General features: G+C 42.0%; 1 protein-coding gene across 1 annotated transcript in view; it reads right to left on the bottom strand.

The window, feature by feature from the left end:
• Positions 1–22,119, bottom strand: part of spred3 (sprouty related EVH1 domain containing 3) — a 58,417-nt gene that overhangs the window by 32,508 nt on the left and 3,790 nt on the right. The window contains exons 2-3 of the mRNA XM_065027159.1: positions 20,568–20,733; positions 20,001–20,231 (exon numbers count right to left, since the gene is read on the bottom strand). Of these exons, the coding sequence (XP_064883231.1) occupies positions 20,001–20,231; positions 20,568–20,733 (397 nt within the window). The remainder of the gene's footprint in view (positions 1–20,000; positions 20,232–20,567; positions 20,734–22,119) is intronic.

Below are 22,119 nucleotides of genomic sequence, written 5' to 3'. Positions count from 1 at the left end.
CCTGTATATAGTCTCATTACTAACCTGTACCCCTGTATATAGTCTCATTACTAACCTGTACCCCTGTATATAGTCTCATTACTAACCTGTACCCCCTGTATATAGTCTCATTACTAACCTGTACCCCCTGTATATAGTCTCATTACTAACCTGTACCCCCTGTAGATAGTCTCATTACTAACCTGTACCCCCTGTATATAGTCTCATTACTAACCTGTACCCCCTGTATATAGTCTCATTACTAACCTGTACCCCCTGTATATAGTCTCATTACTAACCTTGTACCCCTGTATATAGTCTCATTACTAACCTGTACCCCCTGTATATAGCCTCATTACTAACCTGTACCCCCTGTAGATAGTCTCATTACTAACCTGTACCCCCTGTATATAGTCTCATTACTAACCTGTACCCCCTGTATATAGTCTCATTACTAACCTGTACCCCCTGTATATAGTCTCATTACTAACCTGTACCCCCTGTATATAGTCTCATTACTAACCTGGTACCCCCTGTATATAGTCTCATTACTAACCTGTACCCCCTGCCTCATTATATAGTCTCATTACTAACCTGTACCCCCTGTATATAGTCTCATTACTAACCTGTACCCCCTGTATATAGTCTCATTACTAACCTGTACCCCCTGTATATAGTCTCATTACTAACCTGTACCCCTGTATATAGTCTCATTACTAACCTGTACCCCCTGTATATAGTCTCATTACTAACCTGTACCCCCTGTATATAGTCTCATTACTAACCTGGTACCCCTGTATATAGCCTCATTACTAACCTGTACCCCCTGTATATAGCCTCATTACTAACCTGTACCCCCTGTATATAGTCTCATTACTAACCTGTACCCCCTGTATATAGTCTCATTACTAACCTGTACCCCCTGTATATAGTCTCATTACTAACCTGTACCCCTGTATATAGTCTCATTACTAACCTGTACCCCCTGTATATAGTCTCATTACTAACCTGGTACCCCCTGTATATAGCCTCATTACTAACCTCTACCCCCTGTAGATAGTCTCATTACTAACCTGTACCCCCTGTATATAGTCTCATTACTAACCTGTACCCCCCTGTATATAGTCTCATTACTAACCTGTACCCCTGTATATAGTCTCATTACTAACCTGTACCCCCTGTATATAGTCTCATTACTAACCTGTACCCCCTGTATATAGTCTCATTACTAACCTGTACCCCCTGTATATAGCCTCATTACTAACCTGTACCCCCTGTATATAGTCTCATTACTAACCTGTACCCCCTGTATATAGTCTCATTACTAACCTGTACCCCTGTATATAGTCTCATTACTAACCTGTACCCCCTGTATATAGTCTCATTACTAACCTGTACCCCCTGTATATAGTCTCATTACTAACCTGTACCCCTGTATATAGTCTCATTACTAACCTGTACCCCTGTATATAGTCTCATTACTAACCTGTACCCCCTGTATATAGTCTCATTACTAACCTGTACCCCCTGTATATAGTCTCATTACTAACCTGTACCCCTGTATATAGTCTCATTACTAACCTGTACCCCCTGTATATAGTCTCATTACTAACCTGTACCCCTGTATATAGCCTCATTACTAACCTGTACCCCCTGTATATAGTCTCATTACTAACCTGTACCCCTGTATATAGTCTCATTACTAACCTGTACCCCTGTATATAGTCTCATTACTAACCTGTACCCCCTGTATATAGTCTCATTACTAACCTGTACCCCTGTATATAGTCTCATTACTAACCTGTACCCCCTGTATATAGTCTCATTACTAACCTGTACCCCTGTATATAGTCTCATTACTAACCTGTACCCCCTGTATATAGTCTCATTACTAACCTGTACCCCTGTATATAGTCTCATTACTAACCTGGTACCCCCTGTATATAGCCTCATTACTAACCTGTACCCCTGTAGATAGCCTCATTACTAACCTGTACCCCCTGTATATAGTCTCATTACTAACCTGTACCCCCTGTATATAGTCTCATTACTAACCTGTACCCCCTGTATATAGTCTCATTACTAACCTGTACCCCCTGTATATAGTCTCATTACTAACCTGTACCCCCTGTATATAGTCTCATTACTAACCTGGTACCCCCTGTATATAGCCTCATTACTAACCTCTACCCCCTGTAGATAGCCTCATTACTAACCTGTACCCCCTGTATATAGTCTCATTACTAACCTGTACCCCCTGTATATAGTCTCATTACTAACCTGTACCCCCTGTATATAGTCTCATTACTAACCTGGTACCCCCTGTATATAGCCTCATTACTAACCTGGTACCCCCTGTATATAGCCTCATTACTAACCTGTACCCCCTGTATATAGTCTCATTACTAACCTGTACCCCCTGTATATAGTCTCATTACTAACCTGTACCCCCTGTATATAGTCTCATTACTAACATGTACCCCCTGTATATAGTCTCATTACTAACCTGTACCCCCTGTATATAGTCTCATTACTAACCTGTACCCCCTGTATATAGCCTCATTACTAACCTGGTACCCCCTGTATATAGTCTCATTACTAACCTGTACCCCCTGTATATAGTCTCATTACTAACCTGTACCCCTGTATATAGTCTCATTACTAACCTGTACCCCCTGTATATAGTCTCATTACTAACCTGTACCCCTGTATATAGTCTCATTACTAACCTGGTACCCCTGTATATAGCCTCATTACTAACCTGTACCCCCTGTATATAGTCTCATTACTAACCTGTACCCCCTGTATATAGTCTCATTACTAACCTGTACCCCCTGTATATAGCCTCATTACTAACCTGTACCCCCTGTATATAGTCTCATTACTAACCTGTACCCCCTGTATATAGTCTCATTACTAACCTGTACCCCTGTATATAGTCTCATTACTAACCTGGTACCCCCTGTATATAGCCTCATTACTAACCTGTACCCCCTGTAGATAGTCTCATTACTAACCTGTACCCCCTGTATATAGTCTCATTACTAACCTGTACCCCCTGTATATAGTCTCATTACTAACCTGTACCCCCTGTATATAGTCTCATTAGTAACCTGTACCCCCTGTATATACACATAGTCTCATTACTAACCTGTACCCCCTGTAGATAGCCTCATTACTAACCTGTACCCCCTGTATATAGTCTCATTACTAACCTGTACCCCCTGTATATAGTCTCATTACTAACCTGTACCCCTGTATATAGTCTCATTACTAACCTGTACCCCCTGTATATAGTCTCATTACTAACCTGTACCCCCTGTATATAGTCTCATTACTAACCTGTACCCCCTGTAGATAGCCTCATTACTAACCTGTACCCCTGTATATAGTCTCATTACTAACCTGTACCCCCTGTATATAGTCTCATTACTAACCTGTACCCCTGTATATAGCCTCATTACTAACCTGTACCCCTGTATATAGTCTCATTACTAACCTGTACCCCCTGTATATAGTCTCATTACTAACCTGTACCCCCTGTATATAGTCTCATTACTAACCTGTACCCCCTGTATATAGTCTCATTACTCATTAGTCTCATTACTAACCTGTACCCCCTGTATATAGTCTCATTACTAACCTGTACCCCCTGTATATAGTCTCATTACTAACCTGTACCCCCTGTATATAGTCTCATTACTAACTGTACCCCCTGTATATAGTCTCATTACTAACCTGTACCCCTGTATATAGTCTCATTACTAACCTGTACCCCTGTATATAGTCTCATTACTAACCTGTACCCCTGTATATAGTCTCATTACTAACCTGTACCCCCTGTATATAGTCTCATTACTAACCTGTACCCCCTGTATATAGTCTCATTACTAACCTGTACCCCTGTATATAGTCTCATTACTAACCTGTACCCCCTGTATATAGTCTCATTACTAACCTGGTACCCCCTGTATATAGCCTCATTACTAACCTGTACCCCTGTAGATAGCCTCATTACTAACCTGTACCCCTGTATATAGTCTCATTACTAACCTGTACCCCCTGTATATAGTCTCATTACTAACCTGTACCCCTGTATATAGTCTCATTACTAACCTGTACCCCCTGTATATAGTCTCATTACTAACCTGTACCCCTGTATATAGTCTCATTACTAACCTGTACCCCCTGTATATAGTCTCATTACTAACCTGTACCCCCTGTATATAGTCTCATTACTAACCTGTACCCCTGTATATAGTCTCATTACTAACCTGTACCCCTGTATATAGTCTCATTACTAACCTGTACCCCCTGTATATAGTCTCATTACTAACCTGTACCCCCTGTATATAGCCTCATTACTAACCTGGTACCCCCTGTATATAGCCTCATTACTAACCTGTACCCCCTGTATATAGTCTCATTACTAACCTGTACCCCCTGTATATAGTCTCATTACTAACCTGTACCCCCTGTATATAGTCTCATTACTAACATGTACCCCTGTATATAGTCTCATTACTAACCTGTACCCCTGTATATAGTCTCATTACTAACCTGGTACCCCCTGTATATAGTCTCATTACTAACCTGTACCCCCTGTAGATAGCCTCATTACTAACCTGTACCCCCTGTATATAGTCTCATTACTAACCTGTACCCCTGTATATAGTCTCATTACTAACCTGTACCCCCTGTATATAGTCTCATTACTAACCTGGTACCCCTGTATATAGCCTCATTACTAACCTGTACCCCTGTATATAGTCTCATTACTAGCCTCCCCCTGTATATAGTCTCATTACTAACCTGTACCCCTGTATATAGTCTCATTACTAACCTGTACCCCCTGTATATAGTCTCATTACTAACCTGTACCCCCTGTATATAGTCTCATTACTAACCTGTACCCCCTGTATATAGTCTCATTACTAACCTGTACCCCCTGTATATAGTCTCATTACTAACCTGTACCCCCTGTATATAGTCTCATTACTAACCTGTACCCCCTGTATATAGTCTCATTACTAACCTGTGCCCCCTGTATATAGTCTCATTACTAACCTGTACCCCTGTATATAGTCTCATTACTAACCTGGTACCCCCTGTATATAGTCTCATTACTAACCTGTACCCCCTGTATATAGTCTCATTACTAACCTGTACCCCCTGTATATAGTCTCATTACTAACCTGTACCCCTGTATATAGTCTCATTACTAACCTGTACCCCCTGTATATAGTCTCATTACTAACCTGTACCCCTGTATATAGTCTCATTACTAACCTGTACCCCCTGTATATAGCCTCATTACTAACCTGTACCCCTGTATATAGTCTCATTACTAACCTGTACCCCTGTATATAGTCTCATTACTAACCTGTACCCCCTGTATATAGTCTCATTACTAACCTGTACCCCCTGTATATAGTCTCATTACTAACCTGGTACCCCCTGTATATAGCCTCATTACTAACCTGTATATAGTCTCATTACTAACCTGTACCCCCTGTATATAGTCTCATTACTAACCTGTACCCCTGTATATAGTCTCATTACTAACCTGTACCCCCTGTATATAGTCTCATTACTAACCTGTACCCCCTGTATATAGTCTCATTACTAACCTGTACCCCTGTATATAGTCTCATTACTAACCTGTACCCCCTGTATATAGTCTCATTACTAACCTGTACCCCCTGTATATAGTCTCATTACTAACCTGTACCCCCTGTATATAGTCTCATTACTAACCTGTACCCCTGTATATAGTCTCATTACTAACCTGGTACCCCCTGTATATAGCCTCATTACTAACCTGTACCCCTGTAGATAGCCTCATTACTAACCTGTACCCCCTGTATATAGTCTCATTACTAACCTGTACCCCTGTATATAGTCTCATTACTAACCTGTACCCCTGTATATAGTCTCATTACTAACCTGTACCCCTGTATATAGTCTCATTACTAACCTGTACCCCCTGTATATAGTCTCATTACTAACCTGTACCCCCTGTAGATAGTCTCCTAACCTGTACCCCCTGTATATAGTCTCATTACTAACCTGTACCCCTGTATATAGTCTCATTACTAACTTGTACCCCCTGTATATAGTCTCATTACTAACATGTACCCCCTGTATATAGTCTCATTACTAACCTGTACCCCCTGTATATAGTCTCATTACTAACCTGTACCCCCTGTATATAGTCTCATTACTAACCTGTACCCCCTGTATATAGTCTCATTACTAACCTGTACCCCCTGTATATAGTCTCATTACTAACCTGTACCCCCTGTATATAGTCTCATTACTAACCTGTACCCCTGTATATAGTCTCATTACTAACCTGTACCCCTGTATATAGCCTCATTACTAACCTGTACCCCCTGTATATAGCCTCATTACTAACCTGTACCCCTGTATATAGTCTCATTACTAACCTGTACCCCTGTAGATAGCCTCATTACTAACCTGTACCCCCTGTATATAGTCTCATTACTAACCTGTACCCCTGTATATAGTCTCATTACTAACCTGTACCCCTGTATATAGTCTCATTACTAACCTGTACCCCCTGTAGATAGTCTCATTACTAACCTGTACCCCTGTATATAGTCTCATTACTAACCTGTACCCCTGTAGATAGCCTCATTACTAACCTGTACCCCTGTATATAGTCTCATTACTAACCTGTACCCCCTGTATATAGTCTCATTACTAACCTGTACCCCTGTATATAGTCTCATTACTAACCTGGTACCCCTGTATATAGCCTCATTACTAACCTGTACCCCTGTAGATAGCCTCATTACCCCTGTACCCCCTGTAGATAGTCTCATTACTAACCTGTACCCCCTGTATATAGTCTCATTACTAACCTGTACCCCTGTATATAGTCTCATTACTAACCTGTACCCCCTGTATATAGTCTCATTACTAACCTGTACCCCCTGTATATAGTCTCATTACTAACCTGTACCCCCTGTATATAGTCTCATTACTAACCTGTACCCCCTGTATATAGTCTCATTACTAACCTGTACCCCTGTATATAGTCTCATTACTAACCTGTACCCCTGTATATAGTCTCATTACTAACTTGTACCCCCTGTATATAGTCTCATTACTAACCTGGTACCCCCTGTATATAGCCTCATTACTAACCTGTACCCCCTGTAGATAGCCTCATTACCCCCTGTATATAGTCTCATTACTAACCTGTACCCCCTGTATATAGTCTCATTACTAACTTGTACCCCCTGTATATAGTCTCATTACTAACATGTACCCCCTGTATATAGTCTCATTACTAACCTGGTACCCCCTGTATATAGCCTCATTACTAACCTGTACCCCCTGTATATAGCCTCATTACTAACCTGTACCCCCTGTAGATAGCCTCATTACTAACCTGTACCCCCTGTATATAGTCTCATTACTAACCTGTACCCCCTGTATATAGTCTCATTACTAACCTGTACCCCCTGTATATAGTCTCATTACTAACCTGGTACCCCCTGTATATAGCCTCATTACTAACCTGTACCCCTGTATATAGCCTCATTACTAACCTGTACCCCCTGTATATAGTCTCATTACTAACCTGTACCCCCTGTATATAGTCTCATTACTAACCTGTACCCCCTGTATATAGTCTCATTACTAACCTGTACCCCCTGTAGATAGCCTCATTACTAACCTGTACCCCTGTATATAGTCTCATTACTAACCTGTACCCCTGTAGATAGCCTCATTACTAACCTGTACCCCCTGTATATAGTCTCATTACTAACCTGTACCCCCTGTATATAGTCTCATGACTAACCTGTACCCCTGTATATAGTCTCATTACTAACCTGGTACCCCCTGTATATAGCCTCATTACTAACCTGTACCCCCTGTAGATAGCCTCATTACCCCCTGTATATAGTCTCATTACTAACCTGTACCCCCTGTATATAGTCTCATTACTAACCTGTACCCCTGTATATAGTCTCATTACTAACATGTACCCCTGTATATAGTCTCATTACTAACCTGTACCCCCTGTATATAGTCTCATTACTAACCTGTACCCCTGTATATAGTCTCATTACTAACCTGTACCCCCTACTAACCTGTACCCCCTGTATATAGTCTCATTACTAACCTGTACCCCCTGTATATAGTCTCATTACTAACCTGTACCCCTGTATATAGTCTCATTACTAACCTGTACCCCCTGTATATAGTCTCATTACTAACCTGGTACCCCCTGTATATAGCCTCATTACTAACCTGTACCCCTGTAGATAGCCTCATTACTAACCCTCATTACCCCTGTATATAGTCTCATTACTAACCTGTACCCCTGTATATAGTCTCATTACTAACCTGTACCCCTGTATATAGTCTCATTACTAACCTGTACCCCTGTATATAGTCTCATTACTAACATGTACCCCTGTATATAGTCTCATTACTAACTGTATAGATAGCCTCATTACCCCTGTATATAGTCTCATTACTAACCTGTACCCCTGTATATAGTCTCATTACTAACCTGTACCCCCTGTATATAGTCTCATTACTAACCTGGTACCCCTGTATATAGTCTCATTACTAACCTGTACCCCTGTATATAGTCTCATTACTAACCTGTACCCCCTGTATATAGTCTCATTACTAACCTGTGATAGTCTCATTACTAACCGGTACCCCCTGTATATAGTCTCATTACTAACCTGTACCCCTGTATATAGTCTCATTACTAACTTGTACCCCTGTATATAGTCTCATTACTAACCTGGTACCCCTGTATATAGCCTCATTACTAACCTGTACCCCTGTAGATAGCCTCATTACTAACCTGTACCCCCTGTATATAGTCTCATTACTAACCTGTACCCCCTGTAGATAGCCTCATTACTAACCTGTACCCCTGTATATAGTCTCATTACTAACCTGTACCCCTGTATATAGTCTCATTACCCCTCATTACCTGTACCCCCTGTATATAGTCTCATTACTAACCTGTACCCCTGTATATAGTCTCATTACTAACCTGGTACCCCCTGTATATAGCCTCATTACTAACCTGTACCCCCTGTACCTGTACCCCCTGTATATAGCCTCATTACTAACCTGTACCCCTGTAGATAGCCTCATTACTAACCTGTACCCCTGTATATAGTCTCATTACTAACCTGTACCCTCTGTATATAGTCTCATGACTAACCTGTACCCCCTGTATATAGTCTCATTACTAACCTGGTACCCCTGTATATAGCCTCATTACTAACCTGTACCCCCTGTAGATAGCCTCATTACCCTACATGACTAACCTGTACCCCCTGTATATAGTCTCATTACTAACCTGTACCCCCTGTATATAGTCTCATTACTAACCTGTACCCCTGTATATAGTCTCATTACTAACCTGTACCCCTGTATATAGTCTCATTACTAACCTGTACCCCCTGTATATAGTCTCATTACTAACCTGTACCCCTGTATATACTCATTAACCCCCTGTATATAGTCTCATTACTAACCTGTACCCCTGTATATAGTCTCATTACTAACTTGTACCCCTGTATATAGTCTCATTACTAACCTGTACCCCCTGTATATAGCCTCATTACTAACCTGTACCCCTGTAGATAGCATCATTACTAACCTGTACCCCTGTATATAGTCTCATTACTAACCTGTACCCCCTGTAGATAGCCTCATTACTAACCTGTACCCCTGTATATAGCCTCATTACTAACCTGGTACCCCCTGTATATAGCCTCATTACTAACATGTACCCCCTGTAGATAGCCTCATTACTAACCTGTACCCCCTGTATATAGTCTCATTACTAACCTGTACCCCCTGTATATAGTCTCATTACTAACCTGGTACCCCCTGTATATAGTCTCATGACTAACCTGTACCCCCTGTATATAGCCTCATTACTAACCTGTACCCCCTGTATATAGTCTCATTACTAACCTGGTACCCCCTGTATATAGTCTCATGACTAACCTGTAACTAACCTGTACCCCCTGTATATAGTCTCATTACTAACCTGTACCCCCTGTACATAGTCTCATTACTAACCTGTACCCCCGCACATTGACTCGGTACCCCCTGTATATAGCCTCGTTATTGTTATATTACTGTTGCTCATTTATTTTTTACTTTAGTTAATTTAGTAAATATTTGCCTCAACTGTTAATTTGATTAAAACTGCTGGTAAAGGGTTTGTGAATAAGCAGAGAGACAGACTACAGACTGACAGACTGTACAGTCGTGGCCAAAAGTTTTGAGAATGACACAAATATACATTTTCACAAAGTCTGCTGCCTCAGTTTGTATGATGGCAATTTGCATATACTCCAGAATGTTATGAAGAGTGATCAGATGAATTGCAATTCATCCCCAAAAAACATTTGAATCCCCCAAAAACATTTCCACTGCATTTCAGCCCTGCCACAAAAGGACCAGCTGACATCATGTCAGTGATTATCTCGTTAACACAGGTGTGAGTGTTGACGAGGACAAGGCTGGAGATCACTCTGTCATGCTGATTGAGTTCGAATAACAGACTGGAAGCTTCAAAAGGAGGGTGGTACTTGGAATCATTGTTCTTCCTCTGTCAACCATGGTTACCTGCAAGGAAACACGTGCCGTCATCTTTGCTTTGCACAAAAAGGGCTTCACAGGCAAGGAGAGGAGAGCGGTTCAATTGTTGTGAAGAAGGCTTCAGGGCGCCCAAGAAAGTCCAGCAAGCGCCAGGACCGTCTCCTAAAGTTAATTGAGCTGCAGGATCGGGGCACTACCAGTAGAGCTTGCTCAGGAATGGCAGCAGGCAGGTGTGAGTGCATCTGCACGCACATTGAGGCAAAGACTTTTGGAGGATGGCCTGGTGTCAAGAAGGGCAGCAAAGAAGCCACTTCTCTCCTGGAAAAAACATCAGGGATAGACTGATATTCTGAAGGGATTGGACTGCTGAGGACTGGGATGAAGTCATCTTCTCTGATGAATCCCCTTTTCGATTGTTTGGGGCATCCAGAAAAAAGCTTGTCCAGAGAAGACAAGGTGAGCACGACCATCAGTCCTGTGTCATGCCAACAGTAAAGCATCCTGAGACCATTCATGTGTGGGGTTGCTTCTCAGCCAAGGGAGAGGGCTCACTCACAATTTTGCCTAAGAACACAGCCATGAATGAAGAATGGCACCAACACATCCTCCGAGAGCAACTTCTCTCAACCATCCAGGAACAGTTTGGTGACGAACAATGCCTTTTCCAGCATGATGGAGCACCTTGCCATAAGGCAAAAGTGACAACAAATTGGCTCGGGGAACAAAACATCAATATTTTGGGTCCATGGCCAGGAAACTCCCCAGACCCTAATCCCATTGAGAACTTGTGGTCAATCCTCAAGAGGCGGGTGGACAAACAAAAACCCACACATTCTGACAAACTCCAAGCATTGATTATGCAAGAATGGGCTTCCATCAGTCAGGATGTGGCCCAGAAGTTAATTGACAGCATGCCATGGCGGATTGCAGAGGTCTTGAAAAAGAAGGGTCAACACTGCAAATATTGACTCTTTGCATCAACTTCATGTAATTGTCAATAAAAGCCTTTGACACTTATGAAATGCTTGTAATTATACCTCAGTATTCCATAGTAACATCTGACAAAAATATCTAAAGACACTGAAGCGGCAGACTTTGTGAAAATTTATATTTGTGTCATTCTCAAAACTTTTGGCCACGACTATAGACTGACACACTGTAGACTGACACACTGTAGACTGTAGACTGACACACTGTGGACTGACACACTGTAGACTGTAGACTGACACACTGTAGACTGTAGACTGACACACTGTGGACTGAGTAGCCCATCCAACTACCTCATCCCCATAATTTATTTATTTTTCTCCTTTGCACCCCAGTATCTCTACTTGCACATTCATCTTCTGCACATCTATCACTCCAGTGTTTAATTGCTATATTGTAATTACCTCGCCACTATGGCTTATTTTATTGCCTTACCTCCCTTATCTTAGTTCATTTGCACACACTGTATATATATTTCTACTGTATTATTGACTGTATGTTTGTTTATTCCATGTGTAACTCTGTGTTGTTGTTTGTGTCACACTGCTTTGCTTTATCTTGGCCAGGTCGCAGTTGTAAATGAGAACTTGTTCTCAACTAGCCTACCTGGTTAAATAAAGGTGTTCTCAACTAGCCTACCTGGTTAAATAAAGGTGTTCTCAACTAGCCTACCTGGTTAAATAAAGGTGTTCTCAACTAGCCTACCTGGTTAAATAAAGGTGTTCTCAACTAGCCTACCTGGTTAAATAAAGGTGTTCTCAACTAGCCTACCTGGTTAAATAAAGGTGTTCTCAACTAGCCTACCTGGTTAAATAAAGGTGTTCTCAACTAGCCTACCTGGTTAAATAAAGGTGTTCTCAACTAGCCTACCTGGTTAAATAAAGGTGTTCTCAACTAGCCTACCTGGTTAAATAAAGGTGTTCTCAACTAGCCTACCTGGTTAAATAAAGGTGTTCTCAACTAGCCTACCTGGTTAAATAAAGGTGTTCTCAACTAGCCTACCTGGTTAAATAAAGGTGTTCTCAACTAGCCTACCTGGTTAAATAAAGGTGTTCTCAACTAGCCTACCTGGTTAAATAAAGGTGTTCTCAACTAGCCTACCTGGTTAAATAAAGGTGTTCTCAACTAGCCTACCTGGTTAAATAAAGGTGAAATAAAAAATAAAAAACAGATCCACAGACGACACAATCGCCATCACACTGCCCTATCCCATCTGGACAAAAGGAATACCTATGTAAGAATGCTGTTGCATTCAACACCATAGTATCCTCCAAGTTCATCTTCAAGCTGGAGGCCCTGGGTCTCAACCTCACCCTGTGCAACTGGGTCCTGGACTTTCTGACAGGCCTCCCCCAGGTGGTGAAGGTAGGAAACAACATCTCAACTTCGCTAACCCTCAACACTGGGGCTCCATAAGGGTGCGTGCTCAGCCCCCTCCTGTGCTCTCTGTTCACCTATGACTGCGTGGCCATGTACGCCTCCAACTCAAACATCAAGTTTACGGATACGCTGTGGGTACGCTGTGGGTATGCTGTGGTTACGCTGTGGGTATGCTGTGGTTACGCTGTGGGTACGCTGTGGATACGCTGTGGGTACGCTGTGGGTACGCTGTGGATACGCTGTGGGTATGCTGTGGGTATGCTGTGGTTACGCTGTGGGTACGCTGTGGGTACGCTGTGGGTATGCTGTGGGTATGCTGTGTGGGTACGCTGTGGGTACGCTGTGGGTGTGCTGTGGGTATGCTGTAGGTACGCCATGATCCAAAAATAAGGGGAGTGTGGCAAAGATGCTCTCCCGCCATTTTATACGCATTCATTGCGTCATAACTTTATTCTGTGAATTGTTTTCCCTTAATCTACCAATTCCTCATTACATACAGGGCCCTTTACCTACCAATTCCTCATTACATACAGGGCCCTTAATCTACCAATTCCTCATTACATACAGGGCCCTTTACCTACCAATTCCTCATTACATACAGGGCCCTTTACCTACCAATTCCCTTACATCTACCAATTCCTCATTACATACAGGGCCCTTTACCTACCAATTCCTCATTACATACAGGGCCCTTTAATCTACCAATTCCTCATTACATACAGGGCCCTTTACCTACCAATTCCTCATTACATACAGGGCCCTTTATCTACCACAGGGCCCTTTATCTCATTACATACAGGGCCCATTTACCTACCAATTCCTCATTACATACAGGGCCCTTTACCTACCAATTCCTCATTACATACAGGGCCCATTACATACAGGGCCCTACCAATTCCTCATTACATACAGGGCCCTTTATCTACCAATTCCTCATTACATACAGGGCCCTTTACCTACCAATTCCTCATTACATACAGGGCCCTTTACCTACCAATTCCTCATTACATACAGGGCCCTTTACCTACCAATTCCTCATTACATACAGGGCCCTTTATCTACCAATTCCTCATTACATACAGGGCCCTTTACCTACCAATTCCTCATTACATACAGGGCCCTTTACCTACCAATTCCTCATTACATACAGGGCCCTTTATCTACCAATTCCTCATTACATACAGGGCCCTTTACCTACCAATTCCTCATTACATACAGGGCCCTTTACCTACCAATTCCTCATTACATACAGGGCCCTTTACCTACCAATTCCTCATTACATACAGGGCCCTTTATCTACCAATTCCTCATTACATACAGGGCCCTTTACCTACCAATTCCTCATTACATACAGGGCCCTTTACCTACCAATTCCTCATTACATACAGGGCCCTTTATCTACCAATTCCTCATTACATACAGGGCCCTTTACCTACCAATTCCTCATTACATCAGGGCCCTTTACCTACCAATTCCTCATTACATACAGGGCCCTTTACCTACCAATTCCTCATTACATACAGGGCCCTTTACCTACCAATTCCTCATTACATACAGGGCCCTTTACCTACCAATTCCTCATTACATACAGGGCCCTTTACCTACCAATTCCTCATTACATACAGGGCATTCGGAGTATTCAGACCTCTTGACTTTTTCCACATTTTGTCACTTTACAGCCTTATTCTACAATTGATTAAATAAGTGTTTTCCTTTAAATCTTCACACAATACCCCATAATAACGACGCGAAAACAGGTTTAGGATTTTGCGCAAGTTAATAAAAATTAAAATAAAAAAAAACATAATTTACATAAGTATTCAAACCCTTTGCTATGAGACTTGAAATTGAGTTCAGGTGCATCCTGTTTCTATTGATCATCCTTGAGATATTTCTACAACTTGATTGGGGTCCACCTGTGGTAAACTCAATTGATTGGACATGATTTGGAAAGGCACACACCTGTCTATATAAGGTCCTACAGTTGACAGTGCATGTCAGAGCAAAAACCAAACCGCGAGGTTGAAGGAATTGTCCATAGAGCTCCGAGACAGGATTGAGACGAGGTACAGATCTGGGGAAAGGTACCAAAACATTTCTGCAGCATTGAAGGTTCCCAAGAACACAGTGGCCTCCATCATTCTGAAATGGAAGAAGTTTGGAACCACCAAGACTCTTCCTAGAGCTGGCCGCCCGGCCAAACTGAGCAATCGGGGGAGAAGGGCCTTGGTCAGGGAGGTGACCAAGAACCTGATGGTCACTCTGACAGAGCTCCAGAGTTCCTCTGTGGAGATGGAAGAACCTTCCAGGAGAACAACAAATCTCTGCAGCACTCCACCAATCAGGCCTTTATGATAGAGTGGCCAGACAGAAGACACTCCTCAGTAAAAGGCACATGACAGCCTGAGTTTGCCAAAGGGCACCTAAAGGACTCTCAGACCATGAGAAACTAGATTCTCTGGTCTGATGAAACCAAGATTGAATTATTTGGCCTGAACTCCCAAGTGTCACGTCTTCAGGAAACCTGGCATCCATACGGTGAAGCATGGTGGTGGCAGCATCATATTGTCGGGATGTTTTTCAGCGGCAGGGACTGGGAGGCAGGGACTGGGAGACTAGTCAGGATCAAGGGAAAGATTAACGGAGCAAAGTACAGAGAGATCCTTGATGAAAACCTGCTCCAGAGCACTCAGGACCTCAGACTGGGGCGAAGGTTCCCCTTCCAGCAGCACAATGACCCTAAGAACACAGCCAAGACAGTGCAGAAGTGGCCTCAGAATGTCCTTGAGCGGCCCAACCAGAGCCCTGACTTTAACCCGATTGAACATCTCTGGAGAGACCTGAAAATAGCTGTGCAGCGACGCTCCCCATCCAACCTGACAGAGCTTGAAGATTTGGAGAAACTCCCCAAATACAGGTTGTGCCAAGCTTGTAGGGTCATACCCAAGAAGACTCGCAGGTGTAATCACTGCCAAAGGGATTACAGGTGCTTCAACAAAGTACTGAGTAAAAGGTCTGAATTACTTATGTAAATGTGATAATTTCAGTTTTTTTTGTTAATATATTTGCAAACATTTCTAAAAACCTGTTTTTGCTTTGTCATTATGGGGTATTGTGATGTCATTATGGGATATTGTGATGTCATTATGGGGTATTGTGATGTCATTATGGGGTATTGTGATGTCATTATGGGATATTGTGATGTCATTATGGGGTATTGTGTGTAGATTGATGAGGGGGAAAAAACAACTTAATCCAATTTTAGAATAAGGCTGTAACGTAACACAATGTGGATAAAAGGGGTCTAATACTTTCTGAATGAGTAGTAGCCTACATCTACCGTTAATTCCCGTAATCTCTAATGTTTGATCATTTCTGGTAATGCATTCAATATTATTATTCATTCATGTATTCATGGTCTTCTGTTTGGAGCGCTCCCATCAATGTTGAATATGGAGGCGCAACTGATTACTCATATAGAAAGTAGGCCTGGCCTGTGCCCATTTGGGGATGTCTGATAGTATTTCTGATTGTCTTAACCCACTAATGAGCTGTGGAGCTTCAAAGTATTTTGTTCTACACCTCAAAACTGCAAACAAAGTACATTTAAAAAATAAATTAAAAAATCATCAATTGAGAATGACAATATAATTCTTCAATGTATTTGAAAAATATTTCCAACTCTCTCTCTCTCTTTCGAATAACCACTCGGCGTGATAAGGTAATAATGTAATAATGCTCTGATCCAGTGGAAAAGCCTTAAAATAGCTGATAACTTCCTGACACAAATAACATCTGTGTCTGTCCCCGAGCTCACCGGCACAGGAAACACTGACGGCCCAGAATATTTGATACAATGTTGCAAGTTTGGAATATTTGATACAATGTTGCAAGTTTGGAATATTTGATACAATGTTGCAAGTTTGCTCAAGTGTTGGTCCAGACACAGTTGATAGTTTATACAAAGTTTGTTGCAAACAGGCCATGCGTTACCAATGTGATTTATAGGATATTTATTTTTTAAATCAGGATATTTTCTACCGGCAGGATGCAATGTTTTTATTTGTTGGCTATTTTTTTTAGTTTAGAAGTTACTTTTCGATTTGTATCATTTTGATTTTGATAGAATGTAGATTTAACCACACGATAATGATTTTGAGATACAAAGACTATTCGAAAGAAAAATGTGCATTATGTGAAAATCATAACTGGCATGCAAATCGGTAGAAATGGTAGGATAAATTGGCAAATGGAAAAGGTTTCTGGCCGCCGGTGTAGCCTATTACCGGCAACTTCAGCAGAATGACAGAATCTGAAAAGACCACCAGCAGCAAGATGGTGGTCGGGAACAGATTTATTCCTCCTATCTTGATCTCTGACTCCCTTTTGAGTCATTTGCGTGTCTTAATATATTTAATCAAACAGCGTGCTTAAAGCTTTTTCAATCGATCACTGCCCGCCTGTCCGGCATCACTACTCTGGACTAGAGGTCGACTGATTAATCGGAATGGCCGATTTAATTAGGGCCGATTTCAAGTTTTCATAACAATCAGAAATCGGTATTTTTGGACACTGATTTGGCAGATTTGATTCCAGCTTTATTGAACTAGGCAAGTCAGTTAAGAACAAGTCAGTTAAGAACACATTCTTATTTTCAATGACGGCCTAGGAACGGTGGGTTAACTCCCTTGTTCAGGGTGCAGAATGACAGATTTTTACCTTGTCAGCTCGGGGGATCCAATCTTGCAACCTTACAGTTAACTAGTCCAACGCTCTAACCACCTGATTACATTGCACTCCACGAGGAGCCTGCCTGTTACGCGAATGCAGTAAGCCAAGGTAAGTTGCTAGCTAGCATTAAACTTATCTTCTAAAAAAACAATCAATCATAATCACTAGTTAACTACACATGGTTGATGATATTACTAGTTTATCTAGCGTGTCCTGCGTAATCAATCATATAATCGATGCAACGCAGGGGGATGATTTAACAAAAGCGCATTTGCGAAAAAAGCACTTTCTTTTACTTTCTTCTCCAACACTTTGTTTTTGCATTATTTAAACCAAATTGAACATGTTTCATTGTTTATTTGAGGCTAAATTGATTTTTATTGATGTATTATATTAAGTTAAAATAAGTGTTGATTCAGTATTGTTGTAATTGTCAATATTACAAAGGAAAAAAATTTAACGGATGATTAATCGGTATCGGCATTGAACAAGCATAATCGGTCGACATCGATCGCTGCCTGCACCCGCCCACCCGTCCAGCATCACTACTCTGGACGGCTCTGACTTAGAATACGTGGACAACTACAAATACCTAGGTGTCTGGTTAGACTGTAAACTCTCCAGACTCACACTAAGCATCTCCAATCCAAAATTAAATCTAGAATCAGCTTCCTATATCGCAACAAAGCATCCTTCACTCATGCTGCCAACATACCCTCGTAAAACTGACTATCCTACCGATCCTCGACTTTGGCGATGTCATTTACAAAATGAGGCAGTTAACCCAACACTACTCAGCAAATTGGATGCAGTCTATCACAGTGCCATCCGTTTTGTCACCAAAGCCCCATACACTACCCACCACTGCGACCTGTAGGCTCTCGTTGGCTGGCCCCCGCTTCATACTCGTCGCCAAACACACTTGCTACAGGTTATTGATAAGTCTCTGCTGGGTAAAGCCCCGCCTTATCTCAGCTCACTGGTCACCATAGCAGCACCCACTCGTAGCACGCGCTTCAGCAGGTATATCTCACTGGTCACCCCCAAAGCCAATTCCTCCTTTGGTCGCCTTTCCTTCCAGTTCTCTGCTGCCAATGACTGGATCGAACTGCAAAAATCTCTGAAGCTGGAGACTCTTACCCCCCTCGCTAGCTTTAAGCACCAGCTGTCAGAGCAGCTCACAGATCACTGCACCTGTACATAGCCCATCTGTAAATAGCCCATCCAACTACCTCATCCCCATACTGTTTTTATTTATTTATCTTGCTCCTTTGCACCCCAGTATCTCTACTTGCACACTCATCTTCTGCACATCTATCATTCCAGTGTTTAATTGCTATATTGTAATTACTTTGCCACTATGGCCTATTTATTATCTTAACTCATTTACACTCACTGTATATAGACTTTTTGTTTTCTTTTTTTTCTACTGTATTATTGATATGTTTGTTCATTGTAACTCTGTGTTGTTGTTTACTCCATGTGTAACTCTGTGTTGTTGTTTACTCCATGTGTAACTCTGTGTTGTTGTTTACTCCATGTGTAACTCTGTGTTGTTGTTTGTGTCACACTGCTTTGCTTTATCTTGACCAGAGGTCGCAGTTGCAAATGAGAACTTGTTCTCAACCAGCCTACCTGGTTAAATAATGGTGAAATAAAAAATAAAAAATAAAATACATTTTACAAGCTCAGTCACACCTTGTGTGTGTCTTTTTAATCAAATGGACTATCTTTGGAAAAACAGACTTGAACATTTTGAACATCAATGGCCACCAGTCGATCACTTTCGCAGTGAAAAAGCAAACGGAGATCTACCGCTCATAATTTTGATGACTCACTTCCTGTATGGGACTGACATCATCAAACTACAGGTCAGAGGTCATGTAAGACTGACACACACTACAGGTCATCAGAGATCATGTAGATCATCATGACATCATGATATCATACATCATGACACACACTACAACTCCTAGAAATATAATCTAGATATTATAGATTAGATTATAGATATTTAGAAAATAGATTATATTTGTATGCTACAGCTCATCGCACCACAGTCTGAGACAGACTACACATCCATGTACAGTCTATTCTCAGTACATGATCCAGGACCGACACAATCATACGACCGTCTTGATCCAGGACCGACAGAGAGTGAACAACACAATCTCTGTATGTCCCCGCCCACTGATTATTAATTGAACCAATCACATTCGTTCTGCCCTCAGAACAATCCTAGATCTGATCCTAGATCTGATCTGATCCTAGATATGTGTGTATAAAAGGATAGAGCCACTCACTGCTTGACCATCGTCCTCAGTGTCGCCCTCTTCAGGCGTGGAGGAGGAAGGAGATTCAGAGCCGCGGTCCAGCTTATCGATGACCGCTTGTAGGCCGCGCTCGAAGGAGATGGCGTCAGCAGGACTCTGGAACGTCAGGCCAAACTTACGTTCCTCCACGCGCCAGTGATGAAAGATAGGGTTCACTTTGTTGTAGACCAGCCCCTTCTGCACAGCACACTCCAGCACCGGCTATATACACACACACACACACACACACACACACACACACACACACACACACACACACACACACACACACACACACACACACACACACACACACACACACACACACACACACACACACACACACACACACACACACACACACACACACACACACACACACACACACAGGGATGTAGAAGGAATCACTGCACCAACGATCCACCATATCGTTAGGGGTAGCACATGAATACATTAGTCAAATACTTTATACTTTCACTGTGTTTGATTTGGTTTTCCTCAAACAAAGGAACCAATATGGACTAGTCCTCAGGTGGCGGGCGTGACACACAGACTCACTGCTCGGTCGCGTAGCCGCTCTCCACGTACAATGTACTCTCTCCGCCCCCTGCCTTCATGGCTCCTCCCCTTACATATTACCACGTGACTGAGGCCGCCGCCCCCCAGGGGTACCCAGCCTCCACTGGAGTCGTCACGTGTCATCACCACGGCTCTAACACGCACACTGAGGAGAGACGACGAGATTAGACAGGAGATTAGACAGGAGATTAGACAGGAGATTAGACCACACAATGATACACACACTGAGGAGAGACGACGAGATTAGACCACACAATGATACACACACTGAGGAGAGACGACAGGAGATTAGACAGGAGATTAGACCACACAATGATACACACACTGAGGAGAGACGACGAGATTAGACCACACAATGATACACACACTGAGGAGAGACGACAGGAGATTAGACAGGAGATTAGACCACACAATGATACACACACTGAGGAGAGACGACGAGATTAGACAGGAGATTAGACCACACAATGATACACACACTGAGGAGAGACGACAAGATTAGACAGGAGATTAGACCACACAATGATACACACACTGAGGAGAGACGACAGGAGATTAGACCACACAATGATACACACACTGAGGAGAGACGACAGGAGATTAGACAGGAGATTAGACCACACAATGATACACACACTGAGGAGAGACGACAGGAGATTAGACCACACAATGATACACACACTGAGGAGAGACTACGAGATTAGACCACACAATGATACACACGCACTGTACTGAACACACATTCAAATACCATACACAAACATTTATGCACAAATTAATTTATACACACACACACACAGTTGGAAAGGAGAGAAACCATTAGAAACACGACCCCCCCTTATGTAATACAATGTGATTGTCTTTACAAAAAGTACAACTGGTCAAACATGAAATGAACCGAGTAGGAAAGTTCTTACAAGTACATACCTATTTTAACAAATTAATAAGCATTCATATGCAGAGAGATGAGGCAGAGAGATAGTAAGGCAGAAACATATAGAGAAATAGACAGAGAGATAGTAAGGCAGAAACATATAGAGAAATAGACAGAGAGATAGTAAGGCAGAAACATATAGAGAAATAGACAGAGAGATAGTAAGGAAGAGAGTAAGGCAGAGAGATATAGAGAAATAGACAGACAGATAGTAAGGCAGAGAGTAAGGCAGAGAGATAGTGAGGCAGAGAGAGATAGTAAGGAAGAGAGTAAGGCAGAGAGATATAGAGAAATAGACAGACAGATAGTAAGGCAGAGAGATATAGAGAAATAGACAGACAGATAGTAAGGCAGAGAGATATAGAGAAATAGACAGAGAGATAGTAAGGAAGAGAGTAAGGCAGAGAGATATAGAGAAATAGACAGACAGATAGTAAGGCAGAGAGATATAGAGAAATAGACAGAGAGATAGTAAGGAAGAGAGTAAGGCAGAGAGATAGTGAGGCAGAGAGATATAGACAGAGAGAGATAGTAAGGAAGAGAGTAATGCAGAGAGATAGTGAGGCAGAGAGATAGTAAGGCAGAAAGATATAGAGA

Source organism: Oncorhynchus nerka, linkage group LG14 (assembly GCF_034236695.1).
Source record: "Oncorhynchus nerka isolate Pitt River linkage group LG14, Oner_Uvic_2.0, whole genome shotgun sequence".
Lineage (NCBI taxonomy): Eukaryota > Metazoa > Chordata > Actinopteri > Salmoniformes > Salmonidae > Oncorhynchus > Oncorhynchus nerka.
Note: the sequence above shows the minus strand (reverse complement) of the source record. Positions and strands in the feature narration are given on the sequence as shown.